Genomic DNA, 19,275 nt, shown 5'->3' with positions numbered 1-19,275 from the left:
CTGCTGTGACATCGCTGGTCGGAGCTAGAAGGTCAGCACCTTATTTCGTCGCTGGATCACCCGCTGACATCGCTGAATCGGCGTGTGTGACGCCGATCCAGCGATGTCTTCACTGGTAACCAGGGTAAACATCGGGTTACTAAGCGCAGGGCCGCGCTTAGTAACCCGATGTTTACCCTGGTTACCAGTGTAAATGTAAAAAAAACAAACACTACATACTTACATTCCGGTGTCTGTCGCGTCCCTCGCAGTCAGCTTCCCGCACTGACTGAGCGCTGGCCGTAAAGCACAGCGGTGACGTCACCGCTGTGCTCTGCTTTACGGCCAGCCCTCACAGTCAGTGCGGGAAGCTGACGGCGAGGGACGCGACAGACACCGGAATGTAAGTATGTAGTGTTTTTTGTTTTTGTTTGTTTTTTTAGGTAACCAGGGTAAATATCGGGTTACTAAGCGCGGCCCTGCGCTTAGTAACCCGATGTTTACCCTGGTTACCCGGGGACTTCGGCATCGTTGGTCGCTGGAGAGCTGTCTGTGTGACAGCTCTCCAGCGACCTCACAACGACTAAACAGCGACGCTGCAGCGATCGGCATCGTTGTCTATATCGCTGCAGCGTCGCTTAATGTGACGGTACCCTTAGAGTCAATTGGCCAGATCTGCTCTTTCAAAGACATTGGTCAATCAAGTAATGGTTTTGGTGGTAACCTGACCCATCCTCTGAACGTGTAAGGAGGTGACTTACCTGCATAGAGTGTAAGGCTATGTGCGCCTATCTACTGAGCTGCACAATTTTTTAGGAGGCCCTTGAGTTATTTATGTAGGGTCCCACGACTTGCGCCCCCACCAATCTGTAGGTCAAGCCCGAGAGCCCCGCACAGAGTGGGTATGCATTTAATAGAAAGCATGGCGACAGAGCCGTACCCTATACTTTGCACACTTTCTGTGCGCTCCTATATGCTGAGCTGCGCACTGTTCGGGGGTCTATTGAGCGATCTGTGTTGTGTCTCATGACCTGAACCCCCCGATCTTCAGCTCATAGCATCAGATAGGTAATAATTTGCGATTTTGCAAATAATCCTTGAATTCTGAAGTGCCATCCCCAGCAACACAAAGTATTTCAGCAGAAGGGTGCACAGATTTTGTGGCGGCAGTGACCTGTCCAATCATTTCATGATGTTAGAAATGAAAGGACTGTAAAAAAAAAAAAAACATGGCTGCTCACTCCTTCCTTCTTCTGCTTTTCTTTTTTTTTTCTATTTTCTTTAATTCTGTCCCAACGACAACCAGACTTTCTCAAGGGGAACCTCAGCAAGTAATGAGAGACGCAGAACCGAGGCCTGCCTGATAGAAAAACCTTTAAAAATGTTCCCGTCCAGATGTGAAACTTTGACATGCTGGATCTGCTCTGGTAATGCCGAGCCAGGTGGCAAGTCTAGCTGGCGGATTCCTCCGTCTAATGCAAAGCCAAGTGGCAACCTTATTAGTGCTGGAGGCATGCAAGGTCTGTGAATGAAGTACGTACAGCACGCGTTTATCTCGCCGACCCGCCCGAAAATTTCACAGTTATTGGGAGCCTGAGGAATTTTAAGAGCATCGCTGTGACCCCGCACGACAAGCCACCGAGACGTCATCGCGACCGTTCTCATCTCTGAACCTATAAACCGCGTCCCAATCTGCAAATAATCCCTTCTTCCTTTTGCGTGGCTGCAAATCGTCACGACCCAGAGCCAGACATTCTTCTTCGACTATGCCATTTTCTCCATAGCCTGAACCTTCTCTGCCCCTGTCGTTATACGAGTCGATTCCCGCACTCCTTGGGCGCGTCTACTGCGACCTTTACCGCTGGTTGACTTGTTTTTCGGTCCCGAGGAGCCGCAAAGAAGTTCTGCCAAGAGTAAAATTGTTGTGAAATAGACAGCGGGTGAAGAGGGCCGCACGGCTTGTCTGGGACCCAGGTTTTATAGTCTACAAAAAGCAGACTAGTCAATTCACGGAGCGGCATAAATGAGCCGTAGAGAACACGAACTCTCCCCAGATTAATTAAAACCTACAATCTTTCCCTGAAAAAAAGAAGACACCATAATGAGCTCATCACCAGGTTGTCTGATGGATGCAATCTGTGAGAAAACCTGGCAGGAAAGGTTTCACTTTCCTGCAGCGGCACCTCAAAGGGCGTAAAGAACTACATTTTTCTCATTGAACTCAATGGAGCAACAGGAGACAAAAGGTCGTCCTCCAAGGACACGCCAATAGGTTGATCAACCAGTCCAACATTCAGCTCCGTCGCTCCCGCTGTAGAACATCTGAGCCCCTGCGTATAATTTCCAGCCCCTGCACCCACCGGTGTATAAACCTCTGCGCCCCCCCCCCCCCCATGCTGTATGCCTTTACTAACATGTGACAGAACGGCTGGTGGTGCAGAACTCGCTGATACCAGAGCAGTCCAGTAATAGGAACAACCGGGGGAACAAGTCCATTCATGACATTTATTCCCTCAAATCTTCCCCCATCAATTGTGAGTGATATTATTGAGAAGTGGAAGGAACCGATGCAACTCAGCCACAAAGTGGAGACCTCACAATGTTACAGAGCGGGGGGCCGAGTGCTGAGGAGCAGCGGACAGAAAAGTCACCAACACTCTGCTGACCCCAATACTACAGAGTCCAGACCTCCTCTGGTATTACAATCAGCACAAACAGTGCGCCCCTGCTGGGAGCTTCATGGCCAAGCAGCTGCATGCAGCCTTACATCACCAAGCACAATGCCGAGAGTCATATGGAGTGGTGTAAAGCTGCCACCACTGGACTCTTGAGAAGACATGTTCTGTGCACTTCTCCGGTGCCTAAGGAATGACTCTGGGTTTGGTTTATGCCAGGAGAACGTTACCTGCCTGACTGTTTTGTGTCCACTGTACAATCTGGTGGAGGAGCATAATGTTATTGGCTGAATTGCTGGATACAGACGCGACCCTTTAGTTTCAGTAAACGAAGACCCTAATCCTTCAGAACAAGACAATGTGGATGGACAATGGTAACTTCCATCTTTGTGGGAACAGTTTGGGGTAGTTTCTGTTGCCTAGGACTGCGCCCATACAGACATGGTTGGGGGGGGGGTTTGGTAGAAGAACATGACCAGCGGCACAGAGCCCGGACCTCAAACCCATCCAACAACTTAGGCATGAACTAGAATGAAGATTATGAGCATTGCACGTCGTAAAGGCCAGGGCGTGCTGAAAATATCTTAGTGCCAGATACCACCGGACATCTTAAGAGGTCTTCTTCAGTCCTTGCTTTTAGGTGTCAGAGCGGTGTTGGAAGCACGAGGACAATCTACACTGGTGAATTAATACTATGGCCGATCAGTGAATATTGTGAGTGGGAATGAAGTTTAATGGGACTGAAACAAACAGTTGTAAACTTTCACCGATCCCTTTGCTCATATTTATTTTCATCTATTTAGTGTTTCTTTGTCCCTGGCTGAGGATCTGTCTCATCCGCACGCTCCCGGGACCAGTTATTCTGGAACGTTGTGAGCGCTCAGTGCCCAATCATCGTATAAACATTTACTGGTGACCATAAAATCGTGGCGTGTCACGGAACGAGCAGAGCAACAAAAGGGAACATGGTAGTGTTTGCGATTATGGAGAGAGGAAATTTTACCATCAAGGTAATGAGGGGACGGCGGCTTCCCTGTAAAGGTCGATTTATGGGCAGCGGTTAGTCACAAAGCCTCACTTCTAATAAACAGAAAGGCTGAGTCACGGGAGCGGGACAGAGGACAAGATGGAGGTCGGATGACTCAATACCGCACGTCACTGTGGGAAAGGGTCATGTCTAATCTCTTGCATATGATCGAAAGTAAAATTTAAGGAAAAGTTTATAAGGTTATCTCTTTACGAAAATATATAATATTTTCCATCTGAAGTATCGATGAGGGAACCTGCTTGGATAAGGTGTTATGCGAGTGTGCTAACCGACTGACTTTGGCAAGCTTGAAAATTATGTCCCAGTCCTCGCGGCTGCATGTCTCACGGCTGTTTGACAGTCGCAATACATGAAGGGATTGCCTGTTTCTTAGACTGCCGCGAGACATACAGGCGCAGGGACACAAAAATATTATTTGAGCGCCCTGAAGACACTCAGTTAGCACCCGAGCATGCGGGATAACACCTTATAGAGCACGTTCGCTCATCACTAATCTGGAGAGTAACACCATCACTTCTCATCAACCCCCTACACGTTAATCAGTGGTGATCCAGCACGGGGACTTTGGGAACCCCATACTTGGGAATGGTGGACGTCCCAGCGGATAGACCCCCGGCAATCATAGGTGGAAAGGTGAGAAACGTAATTAGTTTAATTTCTTACCCAAGTTTTTCAAGGAGGCCATAGTTTAAAAAGAATGAATCTCGGAGAAGAGAGAAAAGAATCCACAGTTCAATGAAGATCGGGTGTAAATATTTCTCTCATATCAGCCAAACTTAACAAAAGAAAATAAAATAGGAAGACTGGTCCAGGAGAAGAAGGATAAATCCACACTTAGTGGAAAAAATGTAATTGCAGATGTTTCCACAAATCCTTAGTATAAGAGTAGCAAACCCAACATGGACATTACATTGCCGATTTCTTCCCGGCAAAATGACCACAAGTCTACAAGGAAAGTGTCTAAAGCATGTAAAGCACCTGTCTTATCTATGACATTATTTCTGTGCTGTGTTGTGCATAAATATGTGATTCTTGAGAATTTGTATTAGTCTATGCCTGATGAAGAGGCCTGAGTAGTCTCGAAAGCTTGCAATTTGTTACCATCTTTTCAGTTAGCCATTAAAAAGGTATCAACCACTGAGGACTCTCAATTCTAAATATCTTTTTAAAGCATGTAAATGAGATCTGTAAAACCTCTCCCACTTGCCCGGAACTATAATCTTCTGCGGATTTTACCTGCGCAAGTAAAATCCACAGCGGATTCCGCCACATTCGAATTCACCCTTGACACAAACAACTGGAAAAATGCAAGAGAATTTACTGCAAAACCCTAAATCAACATTCCCCCAGAACACATTTACGGTGGACCTCGATGACATGTGTAGTGAAGAAGGTGAAGGAGGAGCTGTATTATTATAATTTATTATTATAGCGCCATTTATTTCATGGCGCTTTACATGTGAAAAGTGGTATGCATAATACACTTCACCCCTTGAATTGCAAAGGATGAAAAATTCACGCGGACGACCATAGCAAAAATTGAAAATTTCATGAATTTGTCATTTTCCATGGGATTTTATAAAATCTCATGTACTATGTTAGCATTTATATGTAGCAGATAATCAGCTGCATTTTCGCCTCATGGGAAGGTGTCCTTTGGATTTCTGCACTTTGACATGTTACAGATCCGCACCATGAATTTTACTTATTTGATGGAGCAAATTTCGCGACAAAAGTGGTTTCATCCCAGATTTTCCAGCAGAAACAAATAATCCATTTGCTGGTGGATTTCACACCGGTATCGCTGTAGAGTCCTAGCGATGTCTTGGCTCTAGCACATGGCCGCACAACGTTGCACAGATGTATGGTATGGACCCCACAGATATTTAGGGTCACATACAGATGCCAACTTACTATTTATGTATTCTGATTATCTCGTTTCGACCACAGCTTGGTAACCTTCCCGCACTGGCATCTTTGCATCGTCTATTAGCCGGAGGGGTCTTGTGGGCCCCCACGAGCGTTTATTGAATCTTCTCTGCCTCTCTTTAGTGTTTGTTTTGTCAGAGCGCGGTTCTCACAAGAGACAAATATTTACATTCAGAGATGTGTCGCTTTTGGCAGGGTACGAGAAAAAAGAAAAAAAAAACACCCTTCCTTGAGGAAATGATTTGTTTTCTTGTCTGCTTGACCCAGCGCAGGACAAAGCACCTTGCAAATATCAGCCACTTGACAAGAAAAGAGCAAGCGGCCAAGCCAGGATCTGGGGAAGCGGGTGAGAATCTCTCCTCTAGAAACCAGTGACATCATGGCGATGACATCATACCAGCCACTACATAGGGTTAACCCCTATTCTGCCATCACTCAGCAACATGTCCGGCCCCATTCTCAGCTGATCTGATCCCCAATGGCCAACTACATTCCTTAATCTTTGCTCCGTGTCATTGCCATAGAAATAACTTTAATTTAGTTTAATTGTCTTCATATATTAACATGGCACTGTATTTTTTTTTTTTTTTAGGATTTGCGCAAGTAAATGTATTTTATACGAAAGTAAAGTTTTGTTTGTTTTTTTTTGGGGGGATGAGGGATATTTTAAGTGTTTTTTTTAATCCACATATTAGCATACGATTAGGACATACAAAGGTTCTACAGTGCTGGAAAAAGCTAAAAAAAAGAAACACTAAAATAAATTAAAAAAATGAAAAAAAAAAAAAAGTAATAAATAATAATTATAATAATGCCATCTTTCCTTGACCAGACACTCACCTTGTACACACTGCTCCCCACTTGGTTGTTCCGATCCAGTCTTCATCGCTTCTGGCACTCAGTAGATCTCACAATGTCACGGCACTATGAAGCCTAGTGAGCACCGAAGGTGCAGATGACACGATGGGGCCCTTGGCTTGAATATCGGTGGACTATGAGTGAAGACTAGCCAAGAACAACCAAGTGTGGAGCTCTGTGGTCAAGGTGAGGGTCAGGGATTTGGTATTAATCTTTTTTACCCCCCCAGCATCATAAGACATATATTTAATACAAATTTAATTTCTTGGCCAAATTCGAGAAAACCGGTGAATCAAAATATCGGCAATTTCACTCAACACTGGTTATCGGTAAATATAGTGACCAAATTGAAAAGCGAGTCCCTTATGGAGGACAATAAGCATTAGTGATAGAGCCTTTCTTCCTAAACATTAGGCCTTACCATATACCTTCTTTACATCTGGGTGTTGCCGTAGTTATGATTTAGGATGTAGCAAAGACTACACCTTCTGTATACACTCCATGACAGAAGTTATGTCGCTTATCCATGTTATGTAAATAAAAGCTTATAACCTGACGTTAAATTCATCCATTGGTTGTATAAATTATTCTTTTGAAAGCTGAAACCCTCCGAAATGTGGTTTAGGTTAAGAAAATAAATTGGCATCAATGCAGAAATATTGAACAGTTAATGGACGCAGAATGGTCAGATTTTAGCAAGACAAAAGTTTTGTCACCTGGTCATAAAATGCACCCAATTCTAGTTTACATCCTCACCCGTGCTCAGTAAATGATCGGTTAATTAGTGTGTGTGTATAAAAACAATCCCAGCACCCCAGACCTTCACTTGAACTGCAACTTGAGCTCTGACAACATGCCAAAAATCCACCCAGCGACCAAAGCCTGGATTATCAAGAGGCTGAAGACCAGATCCACTGCAGAGGTGGCTGGCACCTATAATGTGTCTCAGCATCAAGTACAAAGAATTAAAAAAAGATTTGAAGAGACTGGAGATGTGTTTGACAAGCCAAGGTCTGGCAGACCCCGCAAGACAACAGCTCAGGAGGAACGTTTGTTGGTTAGAAAATCCAAAGCAAGCCCCTCTTGCACTGCAGCAGAGCTCCAACAGGCCTGGTCACCTCAAGTCCCTGTGCCAACTAGAACAGTTTGTAGGATTCTGTCTCGAAATGACCTCCATGGTCGAATCAGTGCCCAGAAGCCAGCACCAAACAAAAGGGAAATAAAAAACCGTGTGGCATTTGCAAAGTCCCACAGCCTGCTAAACAGATGGGAAGCTGGAAAAGTGGCAGAAGGTGGATTTCTCTGATGAATCTTCAGTAGAATTACACCACAGCCGCCGCAAATACTGGCGCCCGTATGGATCCAAAATACACCCAGGAAACAGTTAAATGTGGTGGTGGAAAGATCATGGTCTGGGGTTACATTCAGGATGGGGGTGTGCGAAACATTTGCAAGGTGGAAGGCAATATCAATAGCCAAAAGATCAAGAAGTATTAGCCACCTCTTATATTCCAAAACATAAAAGGGGTCAAATTCTGCAGCAGGATGGTGCTCCATCTCATACATCCATCTCTACAACAAAGTTCCTCCAGGCAAAAAAGATCAAGGTGCTCAAGGACTGGCCAGCCCAGTCACCAGACATGAACATCATTGAGCATGTTCGGGGTAGGATGAAAGAGAAGCTTGGAGGACAAAACCAAAGAATCTAGATGAACTCTGGGAGGCATGTAAGACTGCATTCTTTGCTATTCCTGATGACTTCATTAATAACTTGTATGAATCATTATTGAACCGCATGGATGCAGCCCTTCAAGCTCATGGAAGTCTCACAAAATATTAAATATGACTCTAATAGCACCACAACTTCATTCACCAATGTTATGCAACATATATTTGTATTTTAAGTTAATTATTTGTTTGAATATCACATTACTTTCTGTGGTCGACAAAACTTCTTGCCAAAATCTGACCATTCTGTGTCCATTAACTGATCAATATTTCTGCATTGATGCCAATTTATTTTCTTAACCTAAACCACATTTCGGAGGGTTTCAGCTTTCAAAAGAATAATTTATACAACCAATGGATGAATTTAACATCAGGTTATAAGCTTTTATTTACACAACATGGATAAGCGACATAACTTCTGTCAGGGAGTGTATTCTGGGAGAACCGCTTTCATGTGCTCCCTGCTGCCCCCTGTTGAATGGGAAAAGGGGAGCGACAACATCTCTGCTTTAAAGGCAACATGTTTCAGACCTGCATGGTCCTTTGTTAAGGAGCATGCAGGTCTGAAACATGTTGCCCTGAAAGCGCGGTGGATTTTTTTTTTCTGCCTTTTTAATTTTTGTACTGTTGTGTTCAACCATTTTTTGTGCCTTTATTACTATTAGATGAATAAGGCAATATTTTCAAGAATATGTGAGCGCCGGCTATAGTTTTGACTGCTGCTATTACTGGAGTATTTTGCCGTGCTCCTTTTTTACATTTCTGGGTGTCACTTTTGCGGCCTAAGCAACCATCATTGCAAGCGGCAGAGGACGATACTGCCACGGCCTATTACAATATCAGTATCACTAGTGGAAAATGTCCTGTATGATGCAGACAAATGGTCCAGAGTTACAAATAACGGCAGTACATCGCAAGGTGCGGCCATTTACCTACTGCTATAATCCAAGACACTTAGTCACTCACCATTCTGATCATCCAGCTCATTTCCGATATCATATCCCATCTGCTTCTGGCGGGCGATAATGGATGAGAGGGCGTCCAGGCCGGCGTCTTGTTCTGTGTGCAGAAGCAAGAATGTCTATGTAACATTATGAATATGGACTTCTGATATTACTCTGAAGGTCTAACCTTTTAGATGCCAGGCATCTAAGGGGTTAACCGGCCAAGATCAAAGCTGGCTTTTAGAGTGGTAGTGGGTGCAGCTCCTACTTCAAATCCATCCCAATGGTTTACATTTACAGAGCTTTTGGGGCGCTTTTTATTATTATTTTTTTTTTTATTTAATTTTCAATTTAATTGCATGTTTTTGGGAATATAAAAATAATTTTTGCAACTGGGGTTTTATTATAAATCTTGCACTATTTGTCTTCTACAGCCCATCTACTGCTGCTGCAGAAGGAATTAACTGAAAACCCATAAGTGAGCTTAAACCTATCTACAGTTAGGTCCATATATATTTGGACAGAGACAAAATGTTTCTAATTTTGGTTATAGACATTACCACAATGAATTTTAAACAAAACAATTCAGATGCAGTTGAAGTTCAGACTTTCAGCTTTCATTTGAGGGTATCCACATTAAAATTGGATGAAGGAGTTAGGAGTTTCAGCTCCTTAACATGTGCCACCCTGTTTTTAAAGGGACCAAAAGTAATTGGACAATTGACTCCAAGGCTATTTCATGGACAGGTGTGGGCAATCCCTTCGTTATGTCATTCTCAATTAAGCAGATAAAAGGCCTGGAGTTGATTTGATGTGTGGTGCTTGCATTTGGAAGGTTTTGCTGTGAAGTAAACATGCGGTCAAAGGAGCTCTCCATGCAGGTGAAATAAGCCATCCTTAAGCTGCGAAAACAGAAAAAACCCATCCGAGAAATTGCTACAATATTAGGAGTGGCAAAATCTACAGTTTGGTACATCTTGAGAAAGAAAGAAAGCACTGGTGAACTCATCAATGCAAAAAGACCTGGGCACCCACGGAAGACAACAGTGGTGGATGATCGCAGAATAATCTCCATGGTGAAGAGAAACCCCTTCACAACAGCCAACCAAGTGAACAACACTCTCCAGGAGGTCGGCGTATCAATATCCAAATCTACCATAAAGAGAAGACTGCATAAAAGTAAATACAGAGGGTTCACTGCATGGTGCAAGCCACTCATAAGCATCAAGAATAAAAAGGCTAGACTGGACTTTGCTAAAAAAAACATCTAAAAAAGCCAGCACAGTTCTGGAAGAACTTTCTTTGGACAGATGAAACCAAGATCAACCTCTACCAGAATGATGGAAAGAGAAAATTATGGCGAAGGCATGGTACAGCTCATGATCCAAAGCATACCACATCATCTGTAAAACACAGCGTTGGCAGTGTGATGGCTTGGGCATGCATGGCTGCCAGTGGCACTGGGTCACTAGTGTTTATTGATGATGTGACACAGGACAGAAGCAGCCAAATGAATTCTGAGGTATTCAGAGCCATACTGTGTGCTCAGATCCAGCCAAATGCAGCCAAACTGATTGGTCGCCGTTTCATACTACAGATGGACAATGACCCAAAACATAAAGCCAAAGCAACCCAGGAGTTTATTAAAGCAAAAAAGTGCAATATTCTTGAATAGCCAAGTCAGTCACCTGATCTCAACCATATTGAGCATGCATTTAACTTTTTAAATACAAAACTTCAGACAGAAAGGCCCACAAACAAACAGCAACTGAAAACCACAGTAGTGAAGGCCTGGCAGAGCATCAAAAAGGAGGAAACACAGCATCTGGTGATGTCCATGAGTTCAAGACTTCAGGCCGTCATTGCCAACAAAGGGTTTTCAACCAAGTACTATAAATGAACATTTTATTTAAAATTATCGAATCTGTCCAATTACTTTTGGTCTCTTTAAAAACAGGGTGGCACATGTTAAGGAGCTGAAACTCCTAAACCCTTCATCCAATTTTAATGTGGATAACCTCAAATGAAAGCTGAAAGTCTGAACTTTAACTGCATCTGAATTGTTTTGTTTAAAAATCATTGTGGTAATGTCTATAACCAAAATTAGAAAAATGTTGTCTCTGTCCAAATATATATGGACCTAACTGTATTTGTCTCTTTCTGAGCTCTTCTCAGCTGATTTATGACCACCGACGACACCAAAAGTTGATTGTGAGTCTGTAAAAGCCAAATGGTACAACATTTTTAAAGAAACCCAACTGTAAAAATTATTTTTAGCCCTAAATACATAGAATTAAGAAAAAAAAAATATTGTTCCCAACAGTTGACAACCCTCTTAAAGACCCAGTGCATGGTGGTAAAGGGTTAAGATAGAGTTTATTCTCCTTTTCATTAGAAAGTTCCACTGAAAACTGGGGTAATCGCGTTGATCCAGTGATGACCCGAAAGCTTTGGGAAATCCAGGTGTAAGTGTTGAGTTTCTCAACAGCTCGCCCACAGGTCAAGTGAGGTATTACACGTTCCAATTGAAATTAATGCAATTTATAGAATTCTGAATGCAGCTCTGGATGTGGGTGGAGAATGTTATAACAGACTAAAACAAAAAATACTGCAGTGTTGTATTTTATGCATTTACCTAACATTACCTGCTGATATGACGGGGCACACGTTTAGAAACCCAGGACAAAAAGGGTTAGAACGGATTGACCAGACAGCAATTTGTTCAGTCTTAATCTGGGACATCTCCGCGGATTCCAGACACCAAAAAGGCATTGCGGTGTCAGTGTGCAGAAGCCCAGATGTGCACTAATTGCATTTTCTCTGCATTAGAAAACTCTTGGGGTCTTATTTTTCCTTTCCTTTTTTGTAATTCGTCTTCTAGTACATCACTACATAAAAGCAGGGTCTGCTGCTGCCCTGGGATCGAAAATACAGAAAGAAAAGAGATGTATAAAAGGGACGAATATAATTTTGGTTAGAAATACCTAAAAAAAAAAAAAAAAATCTGCAAATGCTGTGAATAATTATTTCTTCTCTCATCCCCGGCGCGAGCTATGAATACGGGACCTCCGGCGGCGAGCGGCACTTGGTGGAGTCGTGAGACTGGATGGTTAGGGAGATTTTCTTTTGCAGGCTGATTTCTAGCAACGTTTTCGCACTGCCAGAACATGTAATCTTGTCGATCTGACAGCTTTGTTCTTTTGAAATTGGACCCAGGGAAAACGTTTGCAACAAATTAGGCCTAATTTTCTGTAATGGTATGGTATGAGCGTACTTACACACAGAAAATAGTCTAATAATTGGTGTGGACAGGACTTTGGAAAAAAAAAGGGCGTTGGTGATCGCTGCTTTGCCCGGCTGAGGCCCATTAGGACGGACGGGTGGTGAGAGCCTGAATTGTTATAAACGTTGGCATTGGCTGGCATTATAAAGGGTATCACATATGGATGCAATCAGCACCACGTGTAATAGGAGGAGGATGCCGAATACAGACTTCTGCGCCGCACCGGGGATAGGAGATCTGCCCGTCACATCTGCCGGGGAAGGAAAGTGAAAACTGGATGTTACAAAGTGGTCACCGATGCAATCTGAAAGGGGTCGTCAGTATGAAATCTGGTGGGGGGGGGTCAACAGGTCAGTATACTGCGAGGAGCGGCCATTTTCGGTACGGCCGCTCAGCTCCTATTGAAGTGAATGTGATCTGAGCTACAGCACCAGGAACAGAGCTGTGATAATAAAGGGGGTGTCCAAGGAGAGGTCATCAATATCGAAGTCTTGCATGCAGACACCTACCAGTCAACAAGCGGAAGTCGTAAAGTGTCTTTTTGGCCACTGTCTGATTGGTATATGTTATAGCTGCTGTTTTTCAGATGCACAGAATAGTACAGGAGACGCCTTGACTAAAGCCGACCAAACCCGCTGTTGGCTTGACCAATCAAATGTGTATGGAGGCCTAGAGACTAAAGATGTCAGGGAGGATAAGGATTCATCCTGCGGGCACAGGAGCGGTTGGCCGAGAGTCCGTGTGCATGGGCGAGTTGGGAGATATAGTTGTCGGCCAGAAGCTCGTGCAGCTATCTAGTATGTATGGCGGCTTTATGGGAGTCCACGCAATGTACGGCGGCTTTATGGGAGTCCACTCAATGTACGGGGGCTTTATGGGAGTCCATGTAATGTACGGGGGCTTTATGGGAGTCCATGTAATGTACGGGGCCTTTATGACAGTCCATGTAATGTACGGGGGCTTTATGGGAGTCCATGTAACGTACGGGGCCTTTATGACAGTCCATGTAATGTACGGGGGCTCTGAGAGTCCATGTAATGTACGAGGGGGGGGGCCTTATGGGAGTCCACGCAATGTATGGCGGCTTTATGGGAGTCCACGCAATGTACGGGGGCTTTATGGGAGTCCACACAATGTATGACGGCTTTATGGGAGTCCACGTAATGTATGACGGCTTTATGGGAGTCCATGCAATGTACGGGGGCTTTATGTGAGCCCATGTAATGTACGGGGGCTCTATGAGAGTCCATGTAATGTACGGGGGGGGGGGCTTTATGGGAGTCCACGCAATGTATGGCGGCTTTATGGGAGTCCACACAATGTATGGCGGCTTTATGGGAGTCCACGCAATGTAGGGGGGCTTTATGGGAGTCCACGCAATGTATGACGGCTTTATGGGAGTCCACGCAATGTATGACGGCTTTATGGGAGTCCATGCAATGTACGGGGGCTTTATGGGAGCCCATGTAATGTACGGGGGCTCTATGAGAGTCCATGTAATGTACGGGGGGGGGGGGCTTTATGGGAGTCCACGCAATGTATGGCGGCTTTATGGGAGTCCACGCAATGTATGGCGGCTTTATGGGAGTCCATGTAATGTACGGGGGCTTTATTGGAGTCTACGCAATGTATGGCGGCTTTATGAGAGTCCACACAATGTATGGCGGCTTTATGGGAGTCCACACAATGTACGGGGGCTTTATGGGAGTCCACGCAATGTACGGGGGCTTTATGGGAGTCCACGCAATGTACGGGGGCTTAATGGGAGTCCACGCAATGTACGGGGGCTTTATGGGAGTCCACGCAATGTATGACGGCTTTATGGGAGTCCACGCAATGTATGGCAGCTTTATGGGAGTCAACGCAATGTACGGGGGCTTTATGGGAGTCCACGCAAAGTATGGGGGCTTTATGGGAGTCCACTCAATGTACGGGGGCTTAATGGGAGTCCATGTAATGTACGCGGGCTCTATGAGAGTCCATGTAATGTACGGGGTGGGGGTTTTATGGGAGTCCACGCAAAGTATGGGGGCTTTATGGGAGTCCACTCAATGTACGGGGGCTTAATGGGAGTCCATGTAATGTACGGGGGCTTTATGGGAGTCCATGTAATGTACGGGGCCTTTATGACAGTCCATGTAATGTACGGGGCCTTTATGACAGTCCATGTAATGTACGGGGGCTTTATGGGAGCCCATGTAATGTACGGGGGCTCTATGAGAGTCCATGTAATGTGCGGGGGCTTATGACAGTCCATGTAATGTACGGGGGCTTTATGACAGTCCATGTAATGTACGGGGGCTTTATGAAAGTCCATGCAATGTACGGGGGCTTTGTGGGAGTCCATGTAATGTATGGGGGCTTTATTGGAGTCCATGGAATGTATGGGGTCTTTATGGGACTCCATGTAATGTACGGGGGCTTTATGGGAGTCCATGTAACGTATGGGGGCTTAATGGGAGTCCATGTAATGTACGGGGGCTTTGTGGGAGTCCATGTGAGCTGGGTGCACAGGCATGAGATAAAGGGGCTGTGTGTTATGCACATAGGGAGTAAGGCAATCCCTTTTACACATACATCATCAATTGAGACTGCAAAGGCCAGACGGTCACCTAAAATATTGCATTTGTTTTACGTGCAGATATTTTTGCAGATCTGCGTGAAATTTACAGTATATACAGATATATTTGCAATTTTTCTTTTCCACCATTGACGTTAAAAGGAAGGGTTTCCAAGAAATCTGCTTTGTTCCAGAGTCGCATGATTACTCTGCAATCTTATCATATCCTCATCTTGAGTCCTGCGTATCCTACCCTACGCCTATCACCTTTACCTGGAGGGATCAGCACAAAGAATGTGATGTCACCATGTCCAAAACTGCACCCGATGTCACGTGCTGGGACAGGTTACCTGCTATCATCCGCTGCTGATGTTGCCTCAGCTCCCCAATCCCAAGACCTCGTGTCTCCTCCGGTTCCTCCAACACCCAGGGATTGTACGGAGAAGATCCCGCAACTCCGCCGCCGGCCATCAGACTTGACCTGGTTAAAGATTAAAAGGAGAAATTGATGCAATCTTAAATGACAACCTAATATAGAGCATTGTTCACCAACCAGTGGCTCCCCAGCTCTAGCAAAACTACAACTCCCAGCATGCCCTGACAGCAACTCCAGGTATCAGTGCAAGTCACTTCCGACTTGGAGAGCATCATTTGTTGGCGCGACATCAAAGCTGGATGTCAAGGGTTCCGGCTCATTGCTGACCCCTTTTCTATTACTTTTATATATTTTTTATTAATTATTATTATTTGACATTTTCTTCTCCTACAAAACCTCTTTAATGCTCCATTCCCAAATGTCATAACCTAAACTGGAAAAGTTAGAAGATGCAAATTAGGTGCAGCAAAGGGGCATGGAGGAAAGTGATGAGGTCCCGGAGTCTATTCACTGCAGTATAACGTGCCGTTAGGTGGTGTACTGCGCCATCTACTGATCGGTTTCGGGAAGTACACAAACCTAATGTAAAAATATTCTGGGGCATAGGGCATAAAGTCTTTAAAATAGGGGAACGCATTAAAAAATTGGGCAAAGACACACAGTTGATATAACGTGCATGTAGAGGTGGTACAGACTGGAGGACTGAGATTTACAAAGCTAAAAGCCAGTTCAGAAGGCAAGAAAAATATAAAGGAGGGGGGTTTATACTTTTTTTCCCTTCTGGATCCAAAAATATTGCATTGGGCAACTTTGCAAAAATTGCTATGTGAATCCTGCCTTAAAAGGAGGAATTCCGCCATTGTAAGACATAACATATCGTTATGTGATCACTGGGGTCACGTGTTGTAGATTTTGGGCAACGTCTGGGATGGATGCAGGGAACAAGGGATGGGTTATGACTTAAGATGTACAGACTTTCTCTTCCAGACTCGCAAGTCTGTAGAGAAATATGCGTCTTTCTCCACATATGAGCCATTTCTTCTGCAAAAGTTGTTAAAATGTTTCCTGCTCAAGACATGTTTGACTGCAAGCTTAATGAGGGATCAGATTACAGCTGTCTATGGAGGAGGAGAAGGAGGGAATAGCAAAAGTGCTGCTTCCAAATACGTTTCATGATTTCCCAGTGCTCCACTCACAGCTGCACTGCTCAGTACTATCGTATAATGTCCTCCATGCTGTTGCTGCTTTCCATGTTTTATCTCACCCAAGTTCTCCATTCACACAACACTGCTCAGAAATGCTTTTAAATGATCTTCTACAAAGCAGTTGCTGTGAGTGTTTTATTTCTCTCCAGTGCTGGAATTACAGCTACGCTGCTAAATACTGCTGTATAATGTTCTCCACCTTGCTTTCTGCGTTTTGTTTCACTGCTTAATACTGCTGCTCAATGTCCTCCTTCCTGTTGTTTTGTAGTAGTCATCACAACCCAGTGTTTTATTCACAACTACACTACTCCATACCGCTGTTTTGTGCTGGATTTACAGCTACACTTCTCAGTTCTGCTGTTTGATGTCTGTCTTCCATGCTGCTGTTTTGTAGTAGTTAGCACAACACATGGCTGGATTTACAGCTTCACTGTTAAATAGTGCAGTATAATGTTCTCCACACTGCTTATGCTTCTCAACATGTGCTAGATAGAGAGAAAGGAGAGCACAAATCCTTCATGTTTGAGAGTACTGAGCAAGGCAATCATAAAGAGTTAGTCTTCACCCACTAGCACAGACACAACTGGAAGCTATACATAGCCTTCAGCTGGGAAAACTGTTTAAAGGTGCAGGATACAAGTCATATTATGGCCTGAAATAGAGTTATTCCTCACACGCATGACAGCTTATCCCGAAAAGTCTCCTGAAATGTAAGGTACCTTTTAAAAAAGAGGCTCTCCTGCATTCTCCTTTCTAATCTGAAGGTCAGTGCCTGCAGCTACATTCCTCCACAGGGACCTATGAGTCATGATCAGAAAAGAGCAAGGATTGCTGGAAAGAATATCTTAGCAATGCAGTACGTAAATATTTTTATTAATCAGCACATGATGAAAATTTTCTGACAATGATCAAGTATGCAATTCGGCTGAAAATCTACAGCACATTTTTATTTCCCCTGAATTGTCCACTGCATTTGTAAAAATCTCATTCACTTGCACAGTAATGTAATCCACAGTAGGTCTTTATCTCCCGGGTGATGGATTCACAGATAAACTGCTTAATATTGCAGTGTAATTTAACGTTTCTGTGTGGTGCAATCCCCATTAGGAAATGTGCTCCACTCTTGTTAATGCCATCCAATGCACATCTTGCCACACATATGCAGTCCCAGAGCAGCCGGTCGAGGGTGCATACTGCTGTGCGAGATGTGAGCACGTTGTGCATTTGGAAGCCCAGATTCTGAATCTAAATGTGCAGCTAGCAACACTGAGATCTATTGACAACAAGGAAAGGAGTCTTCTGCTCACAGAGCAGACGCTCAATGGGACAGATGAGGGGGGGGATGGTGGGATGGAGCTGCAGGATGGTGAAGCAGCAAGCTGGAAGACAGTTAGGAAGCGGGGTAGAGGGAAGAGTGCCAGGGAGGCTAGTCGTGATCTGGCACACCCCAATAAGTTTGCTAAGTTGACAGATGAGGGGGGTGCCAGTACAGGGGTAGCACTGCTGCAGCCAGGCATGTCCTCTGAAAGTGACTGCTTCAGTAAGGAGGGAAATAGGAAAGCAGGGCAGGCCAGACAGGTGCTGGTAGTGGGTGACTCAATTATTAGGGGAACACATAGGGCAATCTGTCACAAAGATAGGGATCGTCGAACGGTGTGCTGCCTACCTGGCACTCGAGTCCGACACATCGCTGATCGGGTGGACAGATTACTGGGAGGGGCTGGTGAGGACCCAGCGGTCATGGTGCACATTGGCACTAATGACAAAGTTAGAGGTCGGTGGAAGGTCCTTAAAAACGATTTCAGGGAATTAGGCTGCAAGCCGAAATTAATTACTACCAACGTGGTATTTTACGAAATACTGCCGGTACCACGTGCCATGCCAGAGAGGCAACGGGAGATTAGGGAGGTTAATAAGTGGCTCAAGAATTGGTGTAGGAAGGAGGGGTTTGGGTTCCTGCAGAACTGGGCCGACCTCAGTTGGCTACAGGCTCTACGCTAGGGACGGGCTGCACCTCAATGGGGAGGGTGCAGCTGTGCTGGGGGAGAGAATGGCTAGAAGGTTGGAGGAGTGTTTAAACTAGGGATTGGGGGGGAGGGTATTCAATTTATAGGAGGGGAAGCTAGTGCAGACAGAGACCTGGGCACAAATAAGGAAGTTGGGGGTGGCGGTGGCATGGGGGGTGGGGTTAGATCAATTAATAATTTAACCCTTAATGACAGCCAATACGCCTTTTAACTGACCTGAGATATAAGAGACTTATATCCCCATACAGGTGACAATCCAGCAGCTGTCGGCTGTCCACTAAAGCTGACAACTTCCTACATCAGCCACGATCAGTGTTTGCACCATCCAAATCTGTTTAACCCCTTAGATGCTGCTGTCAATAGTGACTACATCATTATAAATGGTTAACAGAGTGTGGGGGCTTCCTATTTAACCAAATTGGTGCCCTCAGATCTTGATTTTGTGGTCCTGATGTTTGCCGGCAATTCATGACCAAATAGCGCCCTTAGAGTCAGACGGCTGTAGTAATCTGTTCAGAAGCTAGAGGCATTTAGGTGGTAAAAATACACATTTTCATTCCTATCATGCCACTTTGCATTAATTCCTCTAAAGCACCTGAAGAGTTAATAAACTACCTGACAGCAGTTTTCAATATGTCAGGGGGTGCTGTTTTTAAAATGGTA

The 19,275-nt window shown here is 44.6% G+C and overlaps 1 protein-coding gene across 1 annotated transcript in view; it reads right to left on the bottom strand.

Annotated features, from left to right (window-relative positions):
- STX8 (syntaxin 8) overlaps positions 1-19,275 on the bottom strand; it is a 289,427-nt gene that overhangs the window by 198,551 nt on the left and 71,601 nt on the right. Inside the window, exons 5-6 of the mRNA XM_069750636.1 lie at positions 15,355-15,485; positions 9,184-9,276 (exon numbers count right to left, since the gene is read on the bottom strand). Coding sequence (XP_069606737.1) covers positions 9,184-9,276; positions 15,355-15,485 — 224 coding nt within the window. The remainder of the gene's footprint in view (positions 1-9,183; positions 9,277-15,354; positions 15,486-19,275) is intronic.

Source organism: Ranitomeya imitator, chromosome 2 (genome assembly GCF_032444005.1).
Source record: "Ranitomeya imitator isolate aRanImi1 chromosome 2, aRanImi1.pri, whole genome shotgun sequence".
In the NCBI taxonomy this organism is placed as follows: domain Eukaryota; kingdom Metazoa; phylum Chordata; class Amphibia; order Anura; family Dendrobatidae; genus Ranitomeya; species Ranitomeya imitator.
This window is presented reverse-complemented; position numbering and strand designations above follow the sequence as displayed.